We start from the raw sequence: 16,793 nt of genomic DNA, 5'->3' as shown, positions 1-16,793 counted from the left end.
CTCTGAGCTTCATCCACATCAGCATTATGTACCTCTAAGGAGCTCATAGATATTGTAGACCCTGTCTCACTCCTAGAAAGCCCCGCAGATTCCTCCATCTCAGCGAGGAAGTTCTTAACTGCCGTGCGAGGTTCAAAGGGCAGGTTTTGCATCTGCTCGGGAGCGCTGGGGTACTGCTGCTCCAGGTTCACATTCATGTGGTCCATACCTGACGGGCTGATGTTGAAGTCAGGACTCATCTTGTAATGCATCAGCCTCTCGTGTGGCAGCGTATCCATAGTGATGTTCATCTTGGTGTCCTCTTTCAGGAGGGTGGACATGCCCGACCCGGACACCACTGCTGCAGAGGCCCGGGGCATGACTATGTAGTCCGTCTCCATCATCTGGCCCTGCAAAGAGTGGCCTTCCATGTCATGGCCAACCATGTCATGGTCACTCTGGCGCATGGCATCGTCGGTGCACAGGTAAACAGTGCGGCGCATGTCAGCGCTGCTGTCGGCCATGCACTGCTCTTTCAGATCCCCTACTCCCATCGGCATGTGCAGAGCTGAGGGCTGCTGGATAATCACTTTGGAGATGATGTTGCCAGGCAACGTGGAGTAGTTCAGGCCCTCGGGGATCTTCTCATCCTCCTCGTCGTTGAGGGAAATGCGGGACAGGGTGCCGGTTATGGTGGTGGCGCGACAAGAGCCCATGTCTTTGTGGAGTGCTACAGGACAGAGTGGTACAAGGATTAGTGGTAATTTGTCCGTAATGAAACTAGTGTCACCGTTTAATCTGAGATTATCCAACATACGACCAAAAGAACAGACAAATTCAAATCGATTCTCAAAGGATTCGGTGCTGCAGAGGGACAACTGTAATGGCAAGACAAATATTCTGAATATGCTTTGAGTGTGACATTACACCTAAATGCAAAGGGACACGACAGCAGGTATCTCGGGAGGATGTGCGTAACCGTAAATAAAGCAGAAAGGTTACATTCTGTCACTGAAAGTCTCCCTGTTTAACAGCACGTGGCATCCTAATCCAAATTTAGTGATGGGTGACAACCTTGTGATGCACCAAATATTGTATAAGAAACAGCAGCTATCTATTCAGAAATGCCTTCTCATAAGAACACCCTGTCGTCCCCGCTGAGCATTTTAATCTTCGCCTCATGAATCAGGAGGAATTAAGTTGTCTGTTCACAAAAGGCCCGCATGGAGATTACAAGGACAACATAAAAGATCTAACCCTTGCCTTTTTGTTTGAGTCTTATTAAATGCTCAGTGAGGACATGGGGGAAAACAGTCGGAGTATTCAGTTTACTTGTATATTCTTAAGGGTGACACTGCAGCATATTACTTCTGCTGCTAATATAACCCCTGTTAGTAAACAACCAGTTTAAACTCCTTGAGCCCAGAGAGTAATCTGTAAAAAGCGTCTCTCTCCAACCGCAGTGCTACTTTGGTCTGAATCAGGTCATGATTTATAAATGACACCTGTCTGCCCTGCCTTTTTGTATCGGGTATGTCCACTTTAGCTTTACAAGACTGTACAGCATGAAGTAATGTGGGTCAGAAGAGCCAGACAGCCCTTTTCGTCTCTTAACAAGCTGTGCTTCTGAGAGCTCTTGGTTATTCCCTGCAGATCCATTTAAGACGTGTTCTTCATTGGTTTGGAAAGGATTGGAGAAAGATGAGGCTCCAGGCCTGTGTTAGTTGCCACCACTAGTTACATGCATCATCCTATTATTATCCTCTCACTAACCGACCAAGAAAATCCTCGAAGAAATGAGACACATAGCACCTACGCATCTATTCTATGATAGCGTCTACATGTTAATGAAACACATTATTACGTAGTGCGGCTGCCTGAAGATGGGAAAAGCTGCTGTTATTCACATTTATTGCAGTAAAGACGAAAGTGAATATTCAACAGCTCCCTTAATACTGTTTTGTTCTCAGATTAAAGTCAGTGTTTTGGTAACTGTGGGAAAAAAACTCCTGCGGGGATTGTTGGTTGTTATATAACCTCAGCTATTTTTTACCATCTAACCTCTTTTGGGCCTTTGTTTTACATGCAAGTCAAGGAGAATCGTGTTAATAAGAGACCATCTGTTCGTTACCTGATCGGCAGGCGATGTCCACATCTTTCTCGAAGTCCGTCTGGGGGCAGAAGACAGTCAGACAGTCGGTATGACTACAAACAAGGCCTTTTATACTGTAAACTGTGCGTGTATACAAAGCAAGAGCCATCCTCGTGTAAAAGCCAGCTGCAAGATTGGGATCAATGATATATACGTATATATATATATATATATATATATATATATATATGCAAAGCAGTCATTTTTTTCTCTGCACCATCCTTACAATATATCAATAATACATTTATGGAAAAGCAGCTGGGAAGTATTCTGTGCTGGCTGCTAATGACCATATTGAACCAGGGGGCCTTGACACTATTCTGCTATCATGAAAACAATTTCACTCCGAGTTGCATTCGAATACTAATGGCAGATCACTGCTATGATGTGCCAGTGGCGTCGTGGTGCTAGATGAGGAGGACTGGTGTCCCATTTAAAAGGTCAGGCGGGGAACAGTCCTCTATTACCCTGAGAGAGGAAATGAGAGGGATGCATGGCAAACATGGACAGTAAGTTCAATCAAATGGAAATAAAGAATCGGGCTTAGGGCCTAGAAAAAAAACAAAGGCAAGTAACGTCATTTATCAGAGGGCCAAGTGTCTACCCTGCATGTAATTGCAGCTTTGCAAAAGCATTATGTAGAACCTTATAAACATATGGGAAGCAATGCCTCATGTTTGAGAGGCCATACAATAATGAATAATAATTAGAAAAACAGTATTTAGAGCATGAGTTAAATTAAGGTCAATGGAGAACAAGGAGGTTGTATGTGTATTATAAATAACCAGGGGACAATGGGTCTAATGGTTAGAGATAACAGTGGGTAACTGTGCCTACCATTATCTGAGCATGCCCATTAGGGAAGGTTCCTGTTGCGTCACCACTGATTGGGTCTTGGCAGTTTCTGAGCCGACATCTGAGAGCATCTTGGACCTAAAGACAGGGGTAATCAATTATTCGTCATGTCCAGAAAACTGCACATTACATGCGCTAAAAAAACAAGCCTTTGAAAGTGATTTAATGCTTTTGTTATTCGGTCTTATTCTCTGTCAAGTCCGCCTAAGATTCAGTATTTAACTTTGCGAAGGTTTCTATTTATGGTTGTGATAACAAAGATCATTGGTTAAAGAAAAGATGACTTCAAATCAACCTTTACCTCTTTCCGTAGGACACAGTGGACCATCACAATGACAAAACCCTGCAGTGAGTCAAAGACAGCAAAGAGGATCTGAAAGAGGATGGAGCGCTTGTCTGTCATGGCGAGCACCGCAGACATCCAGGTCAAAGCCAGCAGAGGGAGGACGACACAGGAACTCCACAGGGACGCCCTGAGAGAAGGACGGGAGGATTGTGTAGAGGAAATAAAAGCAAGACAATTGGTGTAGACAACACAATAGGGTCTGGAGTGAAAAGCCGCATCTCCATCAGCGCCTTTTATACTCCAGGGCTTTAATGTGCATGCTAGTAGTAGAGTAAGCGTTCTGTAAAATAAGCATGTAACATTGCATGTTTGCAGTAAAAGACATTCCTATACCGTAGCTCTGATGTACTGTGGATGTAATTGAAACATCAGTTTACGCTGCAGTGGACTTCAAGGTCTAAATGGTAGAGGTGGACACGCTGTACATGCAGAGACTCCCTGTAGCATCGTCTTATTGATTCAGAGGCACTGACGGGCACTTACATTGCATTGCTAGCTGTAGTTGCTGATAAAGCAGTTGTTGATACAACACCACATTTGGCACACTTGAGAGTTAATCCTGTATGCGGCTCACTCATCTGTCTGTGGGACATAGAGACAACAGCATGACAAACAATGCTAACAGCCACTACCCCGACTTTAAATTCTCCCCCGCCATATTAGTAACAGCAGACGCAGCCAATGTGTGGGCGTTTTAATGATTTTCATCTTGGACTGATTCTGCCAAAGAAACACGAAGCTGTGTCGCTCCCGAGAGAGATCTGACCCCTTTATGTTGATGCCTTTTATGCAGCAAGAAAAGGAGGTCTACATCTCCATATGTGTGTAAAATCAAATCCAAACATGTTTGTATTTTTGCAGGAAGTTAAGAAGAAAGAATGTTTAGAAGAAAAATAGAGGTACTAACAAGGACGTGCTGTCATACCCTGCTCGATGCTTCAGCTTCTTGTCCAGTATGCCATCTCTGGACACGAGTTTATTAAACACCAAGATACCGATCACCATGTTGACCTGTCAATAAGAAGGGAACAGGTATATTAGCTTTTCAATAAATCAACTGCAAAAAGATGATTTCAAAACCAATGTTGAATACATTTCCCAGCTTGACATTCTACATTTAGATAATTTAATGTCATTATCTCCAACTGCATCTCCACCTGCACTGAGCTTTGACCTCAAGCTTCTATTGTTTGCTCATCTCTGTGACATTTTCAGCCAATAGATGATGCAAGCCCCGGATAGTCAGCCCAGCACAACAGCCATAAGAAAAGATCTGCCTGACAAGAAATACATGTCTTCTCAAAGGCACCATCTCCTATTATTAGCAGCAGCACCTAGGCAAATACAAAACTTCAGATTTATAGCAGCTGGGTCGACAATTCTTTTAAATATTCAGCTATTTCAGACCCCTCTAGCTGAGATACAGAGCTCATTAAGTATTTATACAAATACATTTGGGGACGTTTTTCATTCAACCAGCTTTGTGTCTGTGAGACATCTCATTATGATGTTACAGTATCAATACAGTGGTAACAGCATGTATGGTGTTCGTTCGCACTGCAGAGGGTAGTTTCTGCCATTTTTGCATGTGTTCCTCTGAGGTTCATCCCAAACGGAAACGACAGCACAGCAAGACTTCAAGTCTCTGTGCATCTGAAGCTCAAACCAAGACATTTAGTCGCTTTAACAAAAAAAAATCTCAAATGACTTTATTTTTAATCCCACCACAGAAGTTTGACAATGAAAAATGTGACTCAGTTCTCACTGTTCTCTGTCCCTTTGACACAGACTAAGGGATTTGCATAATCACATTCTTTGTGTAATTTTCACAATGTAAATATGAGATGATTAAAATATCCTAGTATATTAGATTTTGAACAAATCTAATGCATAAATACTTTATAACCTCATAGCTACATGGAGCACCATTATGGTAAATGAAAGGGAATTGCTTGAGCACATTGCCTGATGGGACGCTCATTACTTTGAGTGTGTTCCTCCTGTTAGGCATTTTCATAGCAACGATTTGTCGAGTTTCAACAACTTGTACCACACCGATACTGTACCGTCACTGAGACTACATCGTGGGTTGTGTGGGTGTTATTATTGTATCTTATTATAATGCGTGTGTCTTGATATTATTATTACAAACTGTACAGGTTTTTTAGGAGTAGTGGTTTAGTTTATTATTTGTATTGTCTTTGTCGTAAATCTACATGTCCCTTGCATTCTCAGCATATAAAAGTTTGAAGTGGAGTGGACACGTGATGTCTGAAACATACCAGAACAACAGCAGCTGCTGGTCCAACAAAGGCATACAGGAGCCCACCCTCCAAAGACAACCAACAGCTGCAGGGAAAGCAGGAAAAAACTGTTAAGTCCGACCAAGACATTAGCATCCAAGTTAATGGCGCACACCAGCATACAATTGTATTCCCCTAAATTGTCAGGGGAGAAGTGCCATATGCTGTAACTCTATTTCCAAAGTTTCACAGGGTAATAAAATGCTAAAGAGATTTTAAGCAGTGTTTGTGCATTTGGTATCCAGCAGGGATACAACTCTCACAAAATTGGGATCCTGCTGCGCTATTTTGAAATTTCATTAGGTTCAGGGGACTTTGTTTATGGCACTATTTGGGATAAGTAAGCCACTGCAGGAGCACTTCATCATTACTCTTAAGTGTTAACGTGAACCAACTGTGTGCGCACTGAATAATGAATATAGACAGAAAAAGAAAAAACTTACTATAAAGGTGTCCCATAGCCTTTTGTTTTGGTGAATCCCATTGAAACAGCAACCACTAAAGCTGGTAATCCTTGAAAACAGAAAACAATCAATAGTTATTCAAGAAGTCATTGTACTTGTCAGAACTGAGAGCACAAGTCCATTTTAATGCAGAAGAAGTCAGCCTCTCTTAACAAAGTGTGGCTAGACTCACTCTATTAGAAGCTACGGTATGAGACTATAAAATCATCTGAGAGTATATGATCAATTATATGCATTTCAATCAACATGCTGTACTGAATGCCATTAAGCAGCAGAAGAGAACAGACTGTACTGTGTTTGTCAAAATGGCAGCACAGCATCGAGTCCAGAAAACCACCCAGTGAAATTTCATCACTCTACTGTAAGACATTTCACTGCCCTCCACACCATTTATATGAAGGTTTTTTTTTCTTTGCTGTATGGCTCCTCATCATAGATTGGTGTAATGGATTCGGTCCTTACAACTGTGTGCTTAGAATATTAACGCTTTTCCTCTCAGAGCAGCGCACGCAGGTGCTATTGATGTAATCAGTTTCCTGGAGGCACGAGGCGAAGACCCTGTGGCCATGCAGTGCCTCTCTGCAGTGCTGAAGAGGTAAAGAGTGCCGAGTGTACACAAGCATGTCATGAATCACTGTGGAGGCAACAGCCTGGTGGAGACGCTGCACTTCAAACAGGCTGCATAGGGAGACAACAGGTGCCGTGTGCTACATGTCACTCTGGAAATCAGTTTGTCTTCTGCTTGAGTACACGTGGTAACCTATAGAGGATTAGAGCGATTCTATTTCAAGTCGTGTATGTAAAAATAAATAGTCGGCAAATTATGTAATGCATTTTTACTGTCACACAGCAGGACATAGATTGTGTTATTTCTCATCAAATTGTCCGTTATGGCGTTTTTGACAAATCCATGTGTTTGTAGAGCAGCTTTTGTCCATATTTTTATTTTTTTTTGCAGCAAGCGGTGGCACCGCAATGACTAAGAGAGCCTTGTTTGTTGCTAGGTAACAAGAAGAATGAGTGTGGGCTCTTTCATAATCAAATAGATTTTTCTAAAGGAGAGATTTTCTAGCAGTCTCGAAGAAAGAAGCCTTTGTACGAGGATTCAGACCGACATTTATCACATGAAGAAAAAAATTGATTTTTTACGATTTCGAGAAAGATATTTTTTGCTTCCTGTGTTCATTGACATACATGTACAAACATCATTTATAATTTTTTTTTTTGATGGGATACGTATTCAAGTGCAGGGAACACAGCGTGGGAGGCAGGACAAACGTAATTATCTGAAACCCTGACTGATTAAAATCTGTTGCAATATGGATAATAAATACGTTATATTGGTTCCAACCTGTATTTCATTTGCAATACATATTATAATTACAAACGATTGAACATTACACTTTGGAAAGGATTTCAGAACAGGGTTATATACATTCTCGACATTTTACCTTTGCAAAATTCTCCTGAACTCTGATTCATAGGGTATGTATGTATACTGCTGCAGTGTAAAGGCTCAGCTCACGCCCTCTTTATCAGACATAAGGTCATTGCAACCTGCTATGGGAAAGCCGCACCAGTCTGTCTCCCCCCACTGCTCAAGGCCGGTACATTTACCCATCCCTCAGAGAGCTTGACTGGAGCACAAAAGCATCAGAACAACGAGCCTGACAGGATGAGGATTTGGCTGCCCCACAGAGAGGATGGAAACAGTGGATGGAAAAAAGACACAGATACTTGGAAAGACACCTTGGCCAGAGACCTTGAGAGAAAATGGCAGCTGCGAGAGGGATGATGGGAGATAATGAAGAAGTTTAGGGAAACATGCTGCTTGCTTACCCCAGCCCAGACACAGAAAGCGCTTGCGGATGAGCCTGGTCCGAACCTTTCCCGTCACTGCCATGTAGGACTGCCAGGCCTCTGTGAGAACCCAGCAGAAGGATGCCAGGAAGAAGAAGTGCAGAAAGGCTGTCGTCATGATGCAGACACCCTATTGATACAAGGGGGGGGGGGGGGCGGTCAGTAAGAGATATATACAAGGACTGTGGGTTCAGGAATTGCTTCACATTTACTGAAATGCAGCTTTCTCTGCGAGAGATGCATCACCTTTAATACAGCTACTATAAAAATGTTGCCGTAACCAGATAGCGGTGCATAACAAAAACAGAAGCAGACTCCATCAGAAGCACAGATTTCTGCAAATCAATGATATTGATATTTCTCTATGCATTTGCCTGTCTAGACCGTCCACTGAAGTACCATCCCGTGCAGTGAATGAAACAAAGAGTCAGTTTAAACTGTAGCAACAGAGGTGCCAATTGTAGTAAAGATCTGAGCCGGGCTAGCTGACACGTGGCTTAGCATTCCTCTGCACTAACCCTCATTGGTATGCTGGGGATCCCACCTGGAGGCATGTGAGACAAGGTCAACTGTTTTACACAGAGAGGAGGGGAAGAAAACACAACACTGCTTAAATGATACAGAATGCACGCGTCAGAGGCGGCAGATTGCATTCAGGATCGACAACGTATAGCAGCACTTTTCAGCTTCGTTAGCTTGTCCATCTTTGTTCCGCGGAGAGGCATCTCGGAATGCGATTGTTTAGAAGAGGATTAGAAATGAAGAAGCATCCTGGAGAATCTTGTCATTTCACACTGACATTTGTGAGTGAGAAGAGATTAAGCTTCTCTTTTTTTTCTCCAGTTCAGATTGTTTGCAGTGTGAAGCGGTGATAATCTGAGCAATGCCGCACAAAGAGGGAAAGATTGAAGTGTATCGTATCATGCCAGGGCGTCCACACCATACTGTGAGATCTGCCATACACTTTGCATCCCCACCGAGAGAACCACACTAAATCCATCCATCCCCGCAGTGTTCATGGGCTTCACACGAGACAGTAATCCTGCATTACCTCACGCGTGAGAAGAGGGGAGTTGTGTTTACCTACAGCCACTAGGGATATCAATTACCGAGACCTAAATATTTATCAAAGTTCATGTCGTGTAAGTCAAGTGCAGTATGAACTGTATGTCATAATACCATATTCCCATATGTCTTTGATACTGAAATGTAATTTGCAGGTTTGTGTTTTTTAATGGTCAACTTCAAAGAACATCCGTGTATAATGAGTAGCCTATAGAATAACAGGATAGGATAATAACAATAGGATACCTTAAATATATACTTTAGACAATAATAGTAAGACAAAACAGGAACAACAATGTCCTGCTAAACTTGCATTTAAACCCAAAATTCTTCACTTTCTGTGACGCATGACGATAACATATCGTGGCTTCAGCATGGTCAGTTCAACATGAACTAATTTCACCACTGGCCAGACCTACTTAATCTTATAATCTGGGTCAGTTTGGGCAGATATTTACATGTTTCAAGCCATCAAAACAAAGCATATAACGCTGCCATGACTCATAGCCACCTGCCCATGTGCTAATTCCAGGTGCGTACAGCTGCTTTTGTAAAAATCACACACACATTCTGTGCTATAAATCTTTTGTTGACTAAGCTTTGAATAATAAATATAATTTACTGTGTAATGTTTAGCTATATTCTGCCTAATCCTGTTTTTTTTTCTACCGTTCCATGTGAATTAATGAATTCACTGACCTGTATGTTCGTATATACTGCTGTGCTGTATGTGGTTATTACAGGATAAATATGACAGATCAGTGTAAAGAAATCGTATATGGAAGTAAAAACATATTTTTAAGTGAAGGGGAAAACATGTGGGCCTGTCATACAGCAGCTACACTGCCTGTTGATGCAAAGCTAATTCGAGTGTCGCTGTTGCTCATGTGCTGTCCAAGGTGCTGAACATAGAGCCTGCCTTGTTTCCTGGAAACAGGTCATATGCAGCCGTTATGTTTCACTCGGGTGCCTATACCGCCCAGCCTCGTTAGTCCTCAAATATAAAAAAAACTGTGCTTTTGAAAAGAGAGAAAGGTACATTATGAGGACATTATGATAGAAGCGGATGGACATAGGTAGTCATAGAAAAATAAGGTTGAAACCTAGAGTTCACGCTGCCCTTTGGAAAGGCAAATGCCTGGAGATGTTCAGCACACTGTGTCAGTATCCATGGAAACAGACGAACTGAGGAAGGGACCACATTAAAACATTGCAGAGCTGATAGACACGGAGGTAACGCTGGGAGCTGACGAGCATTACTTCAAGCCATGTTAGATAATAGCAGTTTAAGGTCAGGGCAGGAAATTAGAAGAATTCCTCACCGTGGCCTGACTAAACTCGGACTAACAGCTCTGGGTTGAGCCTTGACGCTCCATATATTACAAACTGAAAGCCTAATTGCCTTGAACTGTTGCACACTTTGCTTCATAATGCAATGACAAGCCATTGAAAGGGAAAAGAAGGAGCAGTGACATGTTATTGAAGCGAAATATTAAAAGGGATTTCAGAAGACCCTCTTTCATAATTGGATTAAACTAATGTTGACATGGTGATTAGAATATTTTCCTCAGAGCTCCAGGCATTTTTATTTGCCAATCACAATGTGTTATTTCATCATTTACAGATTCATTAATTGGTTAATAAGAATGCAGTGAACTTTCAGTCCACTTGACTTTGAATACATATCACTCTTACTGCGATACACCCTTAGAAGATATTTAGGAGTTACATTAATCGTATCTCAAGTACAGTTCAGTTAAGATCTACAACGTTATTTTAAATGTTGCTGAAGTATCTGAACCATACCTTGCAGCAGTACTTTTATCTTCCCAACTGCTCTGGGAGGAGGAGGCTGTTTTTTTTTAAAATTTTGATTGAAGCACTCTCCTTTTAAATCAAGCAAGAAGTGCCCCGGTGCTTTATACAGTGGGTGCTTGGGTGGAGCACATTAAAAACTCCAAACAACATAGTGGTGGTGGCAAAGTGTTGTTGAACCACAGAGAAACGCTGAACAAAATGCATCAACTTTGACACTAGTCACAAAATATCTACTTCTGCCTACTTTATTTAAATATGTAACACTCTTAAGGCTCAAAACAATGCGTAGAATTATTCTCCTGAACCTCACCAGAGGATTCCTGCTGTTATAAAGCGGCAGACATAATGTGTAGGAATGAGCTATATGTTGATTTTGCCTGTTTTAATGCACCGAGCATGTATTTAAAAAGTTTAACCTTCGAATGGAAGCCAGGGAAAAATGAAATCCCTCTTTGCTGCACCTCACTATAAGGGAGGTCAAGCTCTGTGTACTAAAAATATACTATTGCTTAAATGTGCATACTGCAGTTACTGCATGTGTTATATACATATATGCCCTTGGGCATGTTTTCTATTCGACATCTTGTATGAACATGTGTAGGAATGATTATTTCTTTATTTAAACCTCATTAAAATGGTCAGTATAATGTTGTAACTGAGAATATACAAAGGGGCTGAATTTGCTAATATCATTGAAATTACAGAATATATTTAATTCAAAATTAGAAGTTTCCATTTCTTGAATAGCAAGTGTAAAAGGAAAATGCTTGACAATGTACAGACTGAGTGGACTCAGGGGAATCTCACTTCTACTGTACTTGGGGAATATATAAGGATGTACTAGAAGTTTTCTTTGGAAGAATAAATAATATATACCCTGAGTGTATCCATCTACCCGATCCTCAGCAACTGCCATATTTATGCGGTGAGAAAAATCAATGTGCAATGTTAGCTGCACAATATGTTGACTGTTGCCGTACACTAAGAGTTGCTACAAGCTCTGAAGTAAATGTTTCTGTTTGATTACATTTGTAAAAGTTTGTGTGTGTGTGTATGTGTTTAAAGTCTATGTGTTATCTTGTCACTATCTATTTCGCTGTCTCGTGTTAAATATAATTATTCAAGAACATATAACCTGAACATTCAATATTCACTGACTAGATGCCAGCTTTGATAAGCCATCTGTGACGATACATGACTTGCAGCATTTAAACAAAAGGTGATCATTTTCTACACAATCTTGTGTTGCATCAGGGTGCGTAGGCGGTCATAAATCAGATAATAGCAGATAAGTTGTACAAAGCTGTTTGTAGAACTGTGTTAGCTCACAATACTCCTGACCAAATGACTATGACTTTAAAATAAATCCTTTTATAAAAGGTAAACGTTTTCTGGTGATGTTGTGTTGACACTCGATAGACCCCGGATACCTTGACTTTCACCCACTTAATATTCAGTATAATACATTCCTGCTCATTATTAGATGAATATGTTAAAGGAACTCTAACTCCAAGAAACCCTAATTCTACCTTCCCTCCGTGCTTCGCTCTGTCTTCTTTCCATAATCCAAGACGAACAACAACAGAGGACAAAGGAAAAACACAGGCAAAGGTGACTCACTGACTTCCTGCTCCCAGAAGACACCTCCACACCAAAGAGATGATTTCTATTAGACGATGAGCAAGTCTGAATCCACAAACAGTGGAGCCAATTATATGCACTTCGTACAAGAGACGGAGGAAAAACAAGTGAGGCAGTGTCAGGCAGCATGGCAATTAAACCCACACAGGGGCTATGTTTTCTCCTCTCGCTGGCCTACTGCTGAAACATTGGGCTCTACAGTATGTCTGATCAAACACACGAGATAATATTATTACAACAGGAGCGACACATTCATGACAGAACGAAGGGATAATAGTGATACATTCATGGCCCTGGAAGTTTTATCCACAGCATCGTGGATGTTAGAGAAGACACACACAGCTTTCTTAACTTGACTGAACCAACAGCGATGTACCTTTCCATTGTTGATGACGAGCCCCGAAAGACCTGGTTTGGTTTCGTAACATTTTTTTTTTGAGGCTGTGAGAAATGAATAGGTAAAATGCTGGTCTAGCTATTTTAGAACTTAGAATTAAAATTAAGTCAATTTTTTATCTGAAATGTTTGAAATAATAGGATCTCGTGATCTTTGAGCTTTTGGTGCATCAGCTTTAGGAATACAAATAATTAAAGTTTTGATTTTCATAGGTTCTCCAGATGAAAAAAGATCAAACATTATCGGTAATATGTACATATGTCTGTATATATACAGACGCAACCATATGTTAATAAAAAAAAAATGCAGAGTTTAATAATAAAACCTGCATTCATCGATTTGTCTTGGCCCCTTACAAGCTTTAAACATAATACTGATATTTTAAAAAGTTGATACAGCAAATGTGTTCGCCACACAGTTGCCGAATGACATCCAAAAGATGAACAACGATTTAAGCATTCATTTGGAGTCGTGTTTCTGGCCACCTGCTGAATGTAAGTCCAATATTCACTCTCCTTTTAGCTTCCTGTTTATGGCCTCCAACTAAATATCTGAAATATCTGGCTCTTTAGCTGCTAAACGCTCCACTATGTTCACCAGCTGGTCGCTAACTAGCAGCAGGCAGCAGAAAAGCTCTGCTATACCTGCTACCTGCTGCTGGAAACAAGGTTGATGAGAGCCATGAAAGTGAACCAAATCAGTAACGTTGCAGGCAGTAAAGCCAAACAATGAGCAGAAAGATGCTAAAGCACTCAATAGAGCTGAGGGGGACTGTTGAGTCTGGTGATATGTCTCTCTGGGTTCATCACTAAGAGCTTCCCTTTCACATAACATAACTATTTGATCCATGGTTAGAATACAAATATAAATTTGTGCAGTTTTAATGTTCAGCATAAAAAAACAATATTGGCCAGTTACAAATAAATTAATCAATTTGTTGAGTCACTCTGAGAGACGCTGAAATGACATCTTCAGAATGTCAGTGGATTTTCTGAAAACCACTTAATCTCTTTGCAGATTTCAGAGACAGATATCCTATTAGCAGCATGCCAAGTGAGTAGTCCATGTTAAGTGGTGGTCCTCATAATCAAGACAGGAGACGACTGGAGCCCTGATTAAATCCGACAAGGCTTCAAATCAGCTCAGCTTTAAAGACGCCCTAAAGCGTTGTGCATTGTGTGCCAGATATGTCGGGGCCAGCAAAGAAACAGACAAATTTATCACATGTGGATGCTGTTTGTTTGTTTTTCTAGATTAAAATGGTCAATTCATATTGGCCTGAATGGTTACAGGTAGTGCATTTCGTCCACATTTAATCCATAATGTCACCAGCAGCCAGACATATGTAGGTTTAATCTTTTTTCATTCATTATTCATTCATTTCCCTATGTTCAATGAAATTTAAACATAGGGAAAATGAATAGGGGGAGGCATTTTGATATTGGCATTTTGAGGGGACAAAAACTGTGTGTTCCTTCCAAAAGGTAAAGGTATACTGAGAATGTGGTTACACAATAAAATGGATAATGTGTAATTGTGTAGCGCTGCCAAATGACAGAGAAGGTCATCTGTGTGGGCAGCTTGTAAATTCCAACTGCTGTTTGCCAAACAATCTCTTACATTAGCCACTTGTGTACTGGCCAGATATGAAGACAGAGAGAGGAAGTGATGCATATTTATTGGAAGAAGTTAACGGGAGTCGTCGTCTTTTTGAATCCTGCTGACTCGATCTGAAGTTCAGCTCTCGTTGACATCTGAACAAAAACACTTTTCTAACTTTTCTAAGTGCGAGCGCTGCTTTTATCCTCCAGCCCAACTTTAAAGCTGCGCCTTAGCGTCACCGATATATGGGTGGCACCGCAGTAATATATCAGTCTTTGGTTGACTGGTGCGCCATGTCTCCTGGTGTGCACCATGTCTGCCTTGCTGCTCCTACACTGTTGAATCTCTTTAACTGTCAGACTTGTAACTGATTGCAGTGCTTCAGGTTTGAACCACAGTAATAAAACTGACATTAGTTTTTCATCTCAAAGTGATCTGACTGTCCTTTTTGGTTTATCTTTTTTTTGTTTTCTTCATGGCATCGCACCTTTCATTGCAATTAGAGACTTTCTCAACACCAACAGATTGGGCAGTCTAAGATTTACCAGAGGACAACGTAACACCAGTTGTCCTTAGCCGACGCAAAGTGGATCGACATCTTATAGAGGCATTAGGAACACTTAATATTCCATTTGGATGAAATATGAGAAGCTTGTCTGCCGAGACTCAAAAGAAGATGAGTCATTTGCATGAAAGAGGCTATAACGTATGTGTTATATTCTTGTTTTTGCACTCTCAATGACAAAGCCAACATCTGGTTCACAAAAGGCATTATTTTGTAGATTAGACCTCTGGTAAATGACCAGTGAGACTTTTCAAAATAAAGACAATAAGGGTTGATTGAAATGTCTCAAATTAGCTGGGAACAGGTGAAGATGATGGACTTTTGTTTACCTCCAAAAATCATGAACAGGACCCTCATGATATTCTGCATTATGACACAGCGTAAAGATCTCAACCAAATGCTCACTGTGGCCGATACAAAAATAAGGAGCTCTTTTCAACCCAGACATGGCCACAGTGAAGTGCCACGTGGATCTTTCCACTGCACCATTATCCGACTTCAATTCGTAGATATATACAAAAGACCACTGGACCTCCATGCTTTATAAACTGTGCTGAACAAATCCTTAAATGACACTTACCACATTGTGCGTCTGCGTTTGTCCAATGAGGATCAATATGTTGGAGCAGATTATAGATAAGCAGAAGTTGAGCAGGATGATGGATCGTTCAGAGCGAATATATCTGAAGAAAAACAAGAACGATAAAAGCAACCATTGTTAACACATGATTTAGCAAATATGATGTTGTAAAAAATGCACAAAGTGAAATCATCTTACCTCCATAGCACACCATAGATCACAGACAATGTGATCAAGGAGAGGCAAGACAGACCACAGCCAACTATCAATGTCACAGATGGGACCCCTGAGTAACCCATGGTCTGTGGAGGAGACAGAGCAAGACGAACCAGTCAGTGGGAGGTTGGATGTGGTTCATGCAGGACAGTAAATCTTTATTGTTGCCCAGAGAGGGGAACCAATCAAAACACCCATACCACCGATCTGAATAACAGTCCACAGTGGGTTCCCTAATACACTGTGAGGTTTGAAGTGCATGCGTGGGCTTGAAGGCCGTTTACATGCGAGTCTTTCCATTTATCTGTGCTGGACTTTCTATTACAAAACAATGGAGGCAGAAGCAGAGACACTGGAAGCTATGAAGGCTGAAGTGCATCGAAATGTTTTGTGTGATTTGTTTTTCCAGTCACATTTGACACCACGTGAGCCGGCCAATCACAGGCCTGCTATTTGGAGCTAGCTGTAGGCGCTCTATGTAGTTTGCTATTCTGCTTTTGAATGGCTCAGGCCTGACAGAGGGGAAGGTAATAGGTTTCTTTGTGATATCTCAAGTCCTCCTGTGTGCCAATGCAGAGGCCACGATGTAAATATGTTTATAGTCTCGTGTCGGCATATGAGCTCAACACATGGTTTCAAAACCTCATCCACAGAATCAGACAGCAGAGACTAACAACAGAAATAACGTCAAAGCTGACAACTGTTATCTTTCCCCTTGACCAAATGTATATTTGACTGACACCCAGGCACCAGCATGCACACACCCTCCAGCGTGCACGCACACACGCTGAGTTACCCAAATGTATGTGCAAACTACAAATAACCGCCCACAATCTCCCTTTACCGCTGAATTACTATTTAACGGGATTAGCACACCAAAGATTCAATTTCCATTTGCACTAGCACACACACACACACACACACACACACACACACACACACACACACAC

The 16,793-nt window shown here is 41.3% G+C and overlaps 1 protein-coding gene across 12 annotated transcripts in view; it reads right to left on the bottom strand.

The window, feature by feature from the left end:
• adgrb3 (adhesion G protein-coupled receptor B3) overlaps positions 1 to 16,793 on the bottom strand; it is a 113,570-nt gene that overhangs the window by 3,415 nt on the left and 93,362 nt on the right. For 9 of the 12 annotated variants that reach the window (XM_031877418.1, XM_031877360.1, XM_031877394.1 and 6 more), the window contains 11 exons: positions 15,826 to 15,929; positions 15,628 to 15,730; positions 7,939 to 8,089; positions 6,079 to 6,148; positions 5,615 to 5,681; positions 4,240 to 4,343; positions 3,816 to 3,914; positions 3,288 to 3,459; positions 2,969 to 3,064; positions 2,111 to 2,150; positions 33 to 709 (listed from right to left, as the gene is read on the bottom strand). In XM_031877418.1, the coding sequence (XP_031733278.1) occupies positions 33 to 709; positions 2,111 to 2,150; positions 2,969 to 3,064; positions 3,288 to 3,459; positions 3,816 to 3,914; positions 4,240 to 4,343; positions 5,615 to 5,681; positions 6,079 to 6,148; positions 7,939 to 8,089; positions 15,628 to 15,730; positions 15,826 to 15,929 (1,683 nt within the window). The remainder of the gene's footprint in view (positions 1 to 32; positions 710 to 2,110; positions 2,151 to 2,968; positions 3,065 to 3,287; positions 3,460 to 3,815; positions 3,915 to 4,239; positions 4,344 to 5,614; positions 5,682 to 6,078; positions 6,149 to 7,938; positions 8,090 to 15,627; positions 15,731 to 15,825; positions 15,930 to 16,793) is intronic. The other 3 variants (XM_031877384.1, XM_031877443.1, XM_031877411.1) reach the window with 1 other exon arrangement.

Source organism: Anarrhichthys ocellatus, unplaced genomic scaffold, assembly GCF_004355925.1.
Source record: "Anarrhichthys ocellatus isolate YVR2014 unplaced genomic scaffold, GSC_Weel_1.0 scaffold3, whole genome shotgun sequence".
NCBI classification, from domain to species: Eukaryota; Metazoa; Chordata; class Actinopteri; order Perciformes; family Anarhichadidae; genus Anarrhichthys; species Anarrhichthys ocellatus.
This window is presented reverse-complemented; position numbering and strand designations above follow the sequence as displayed.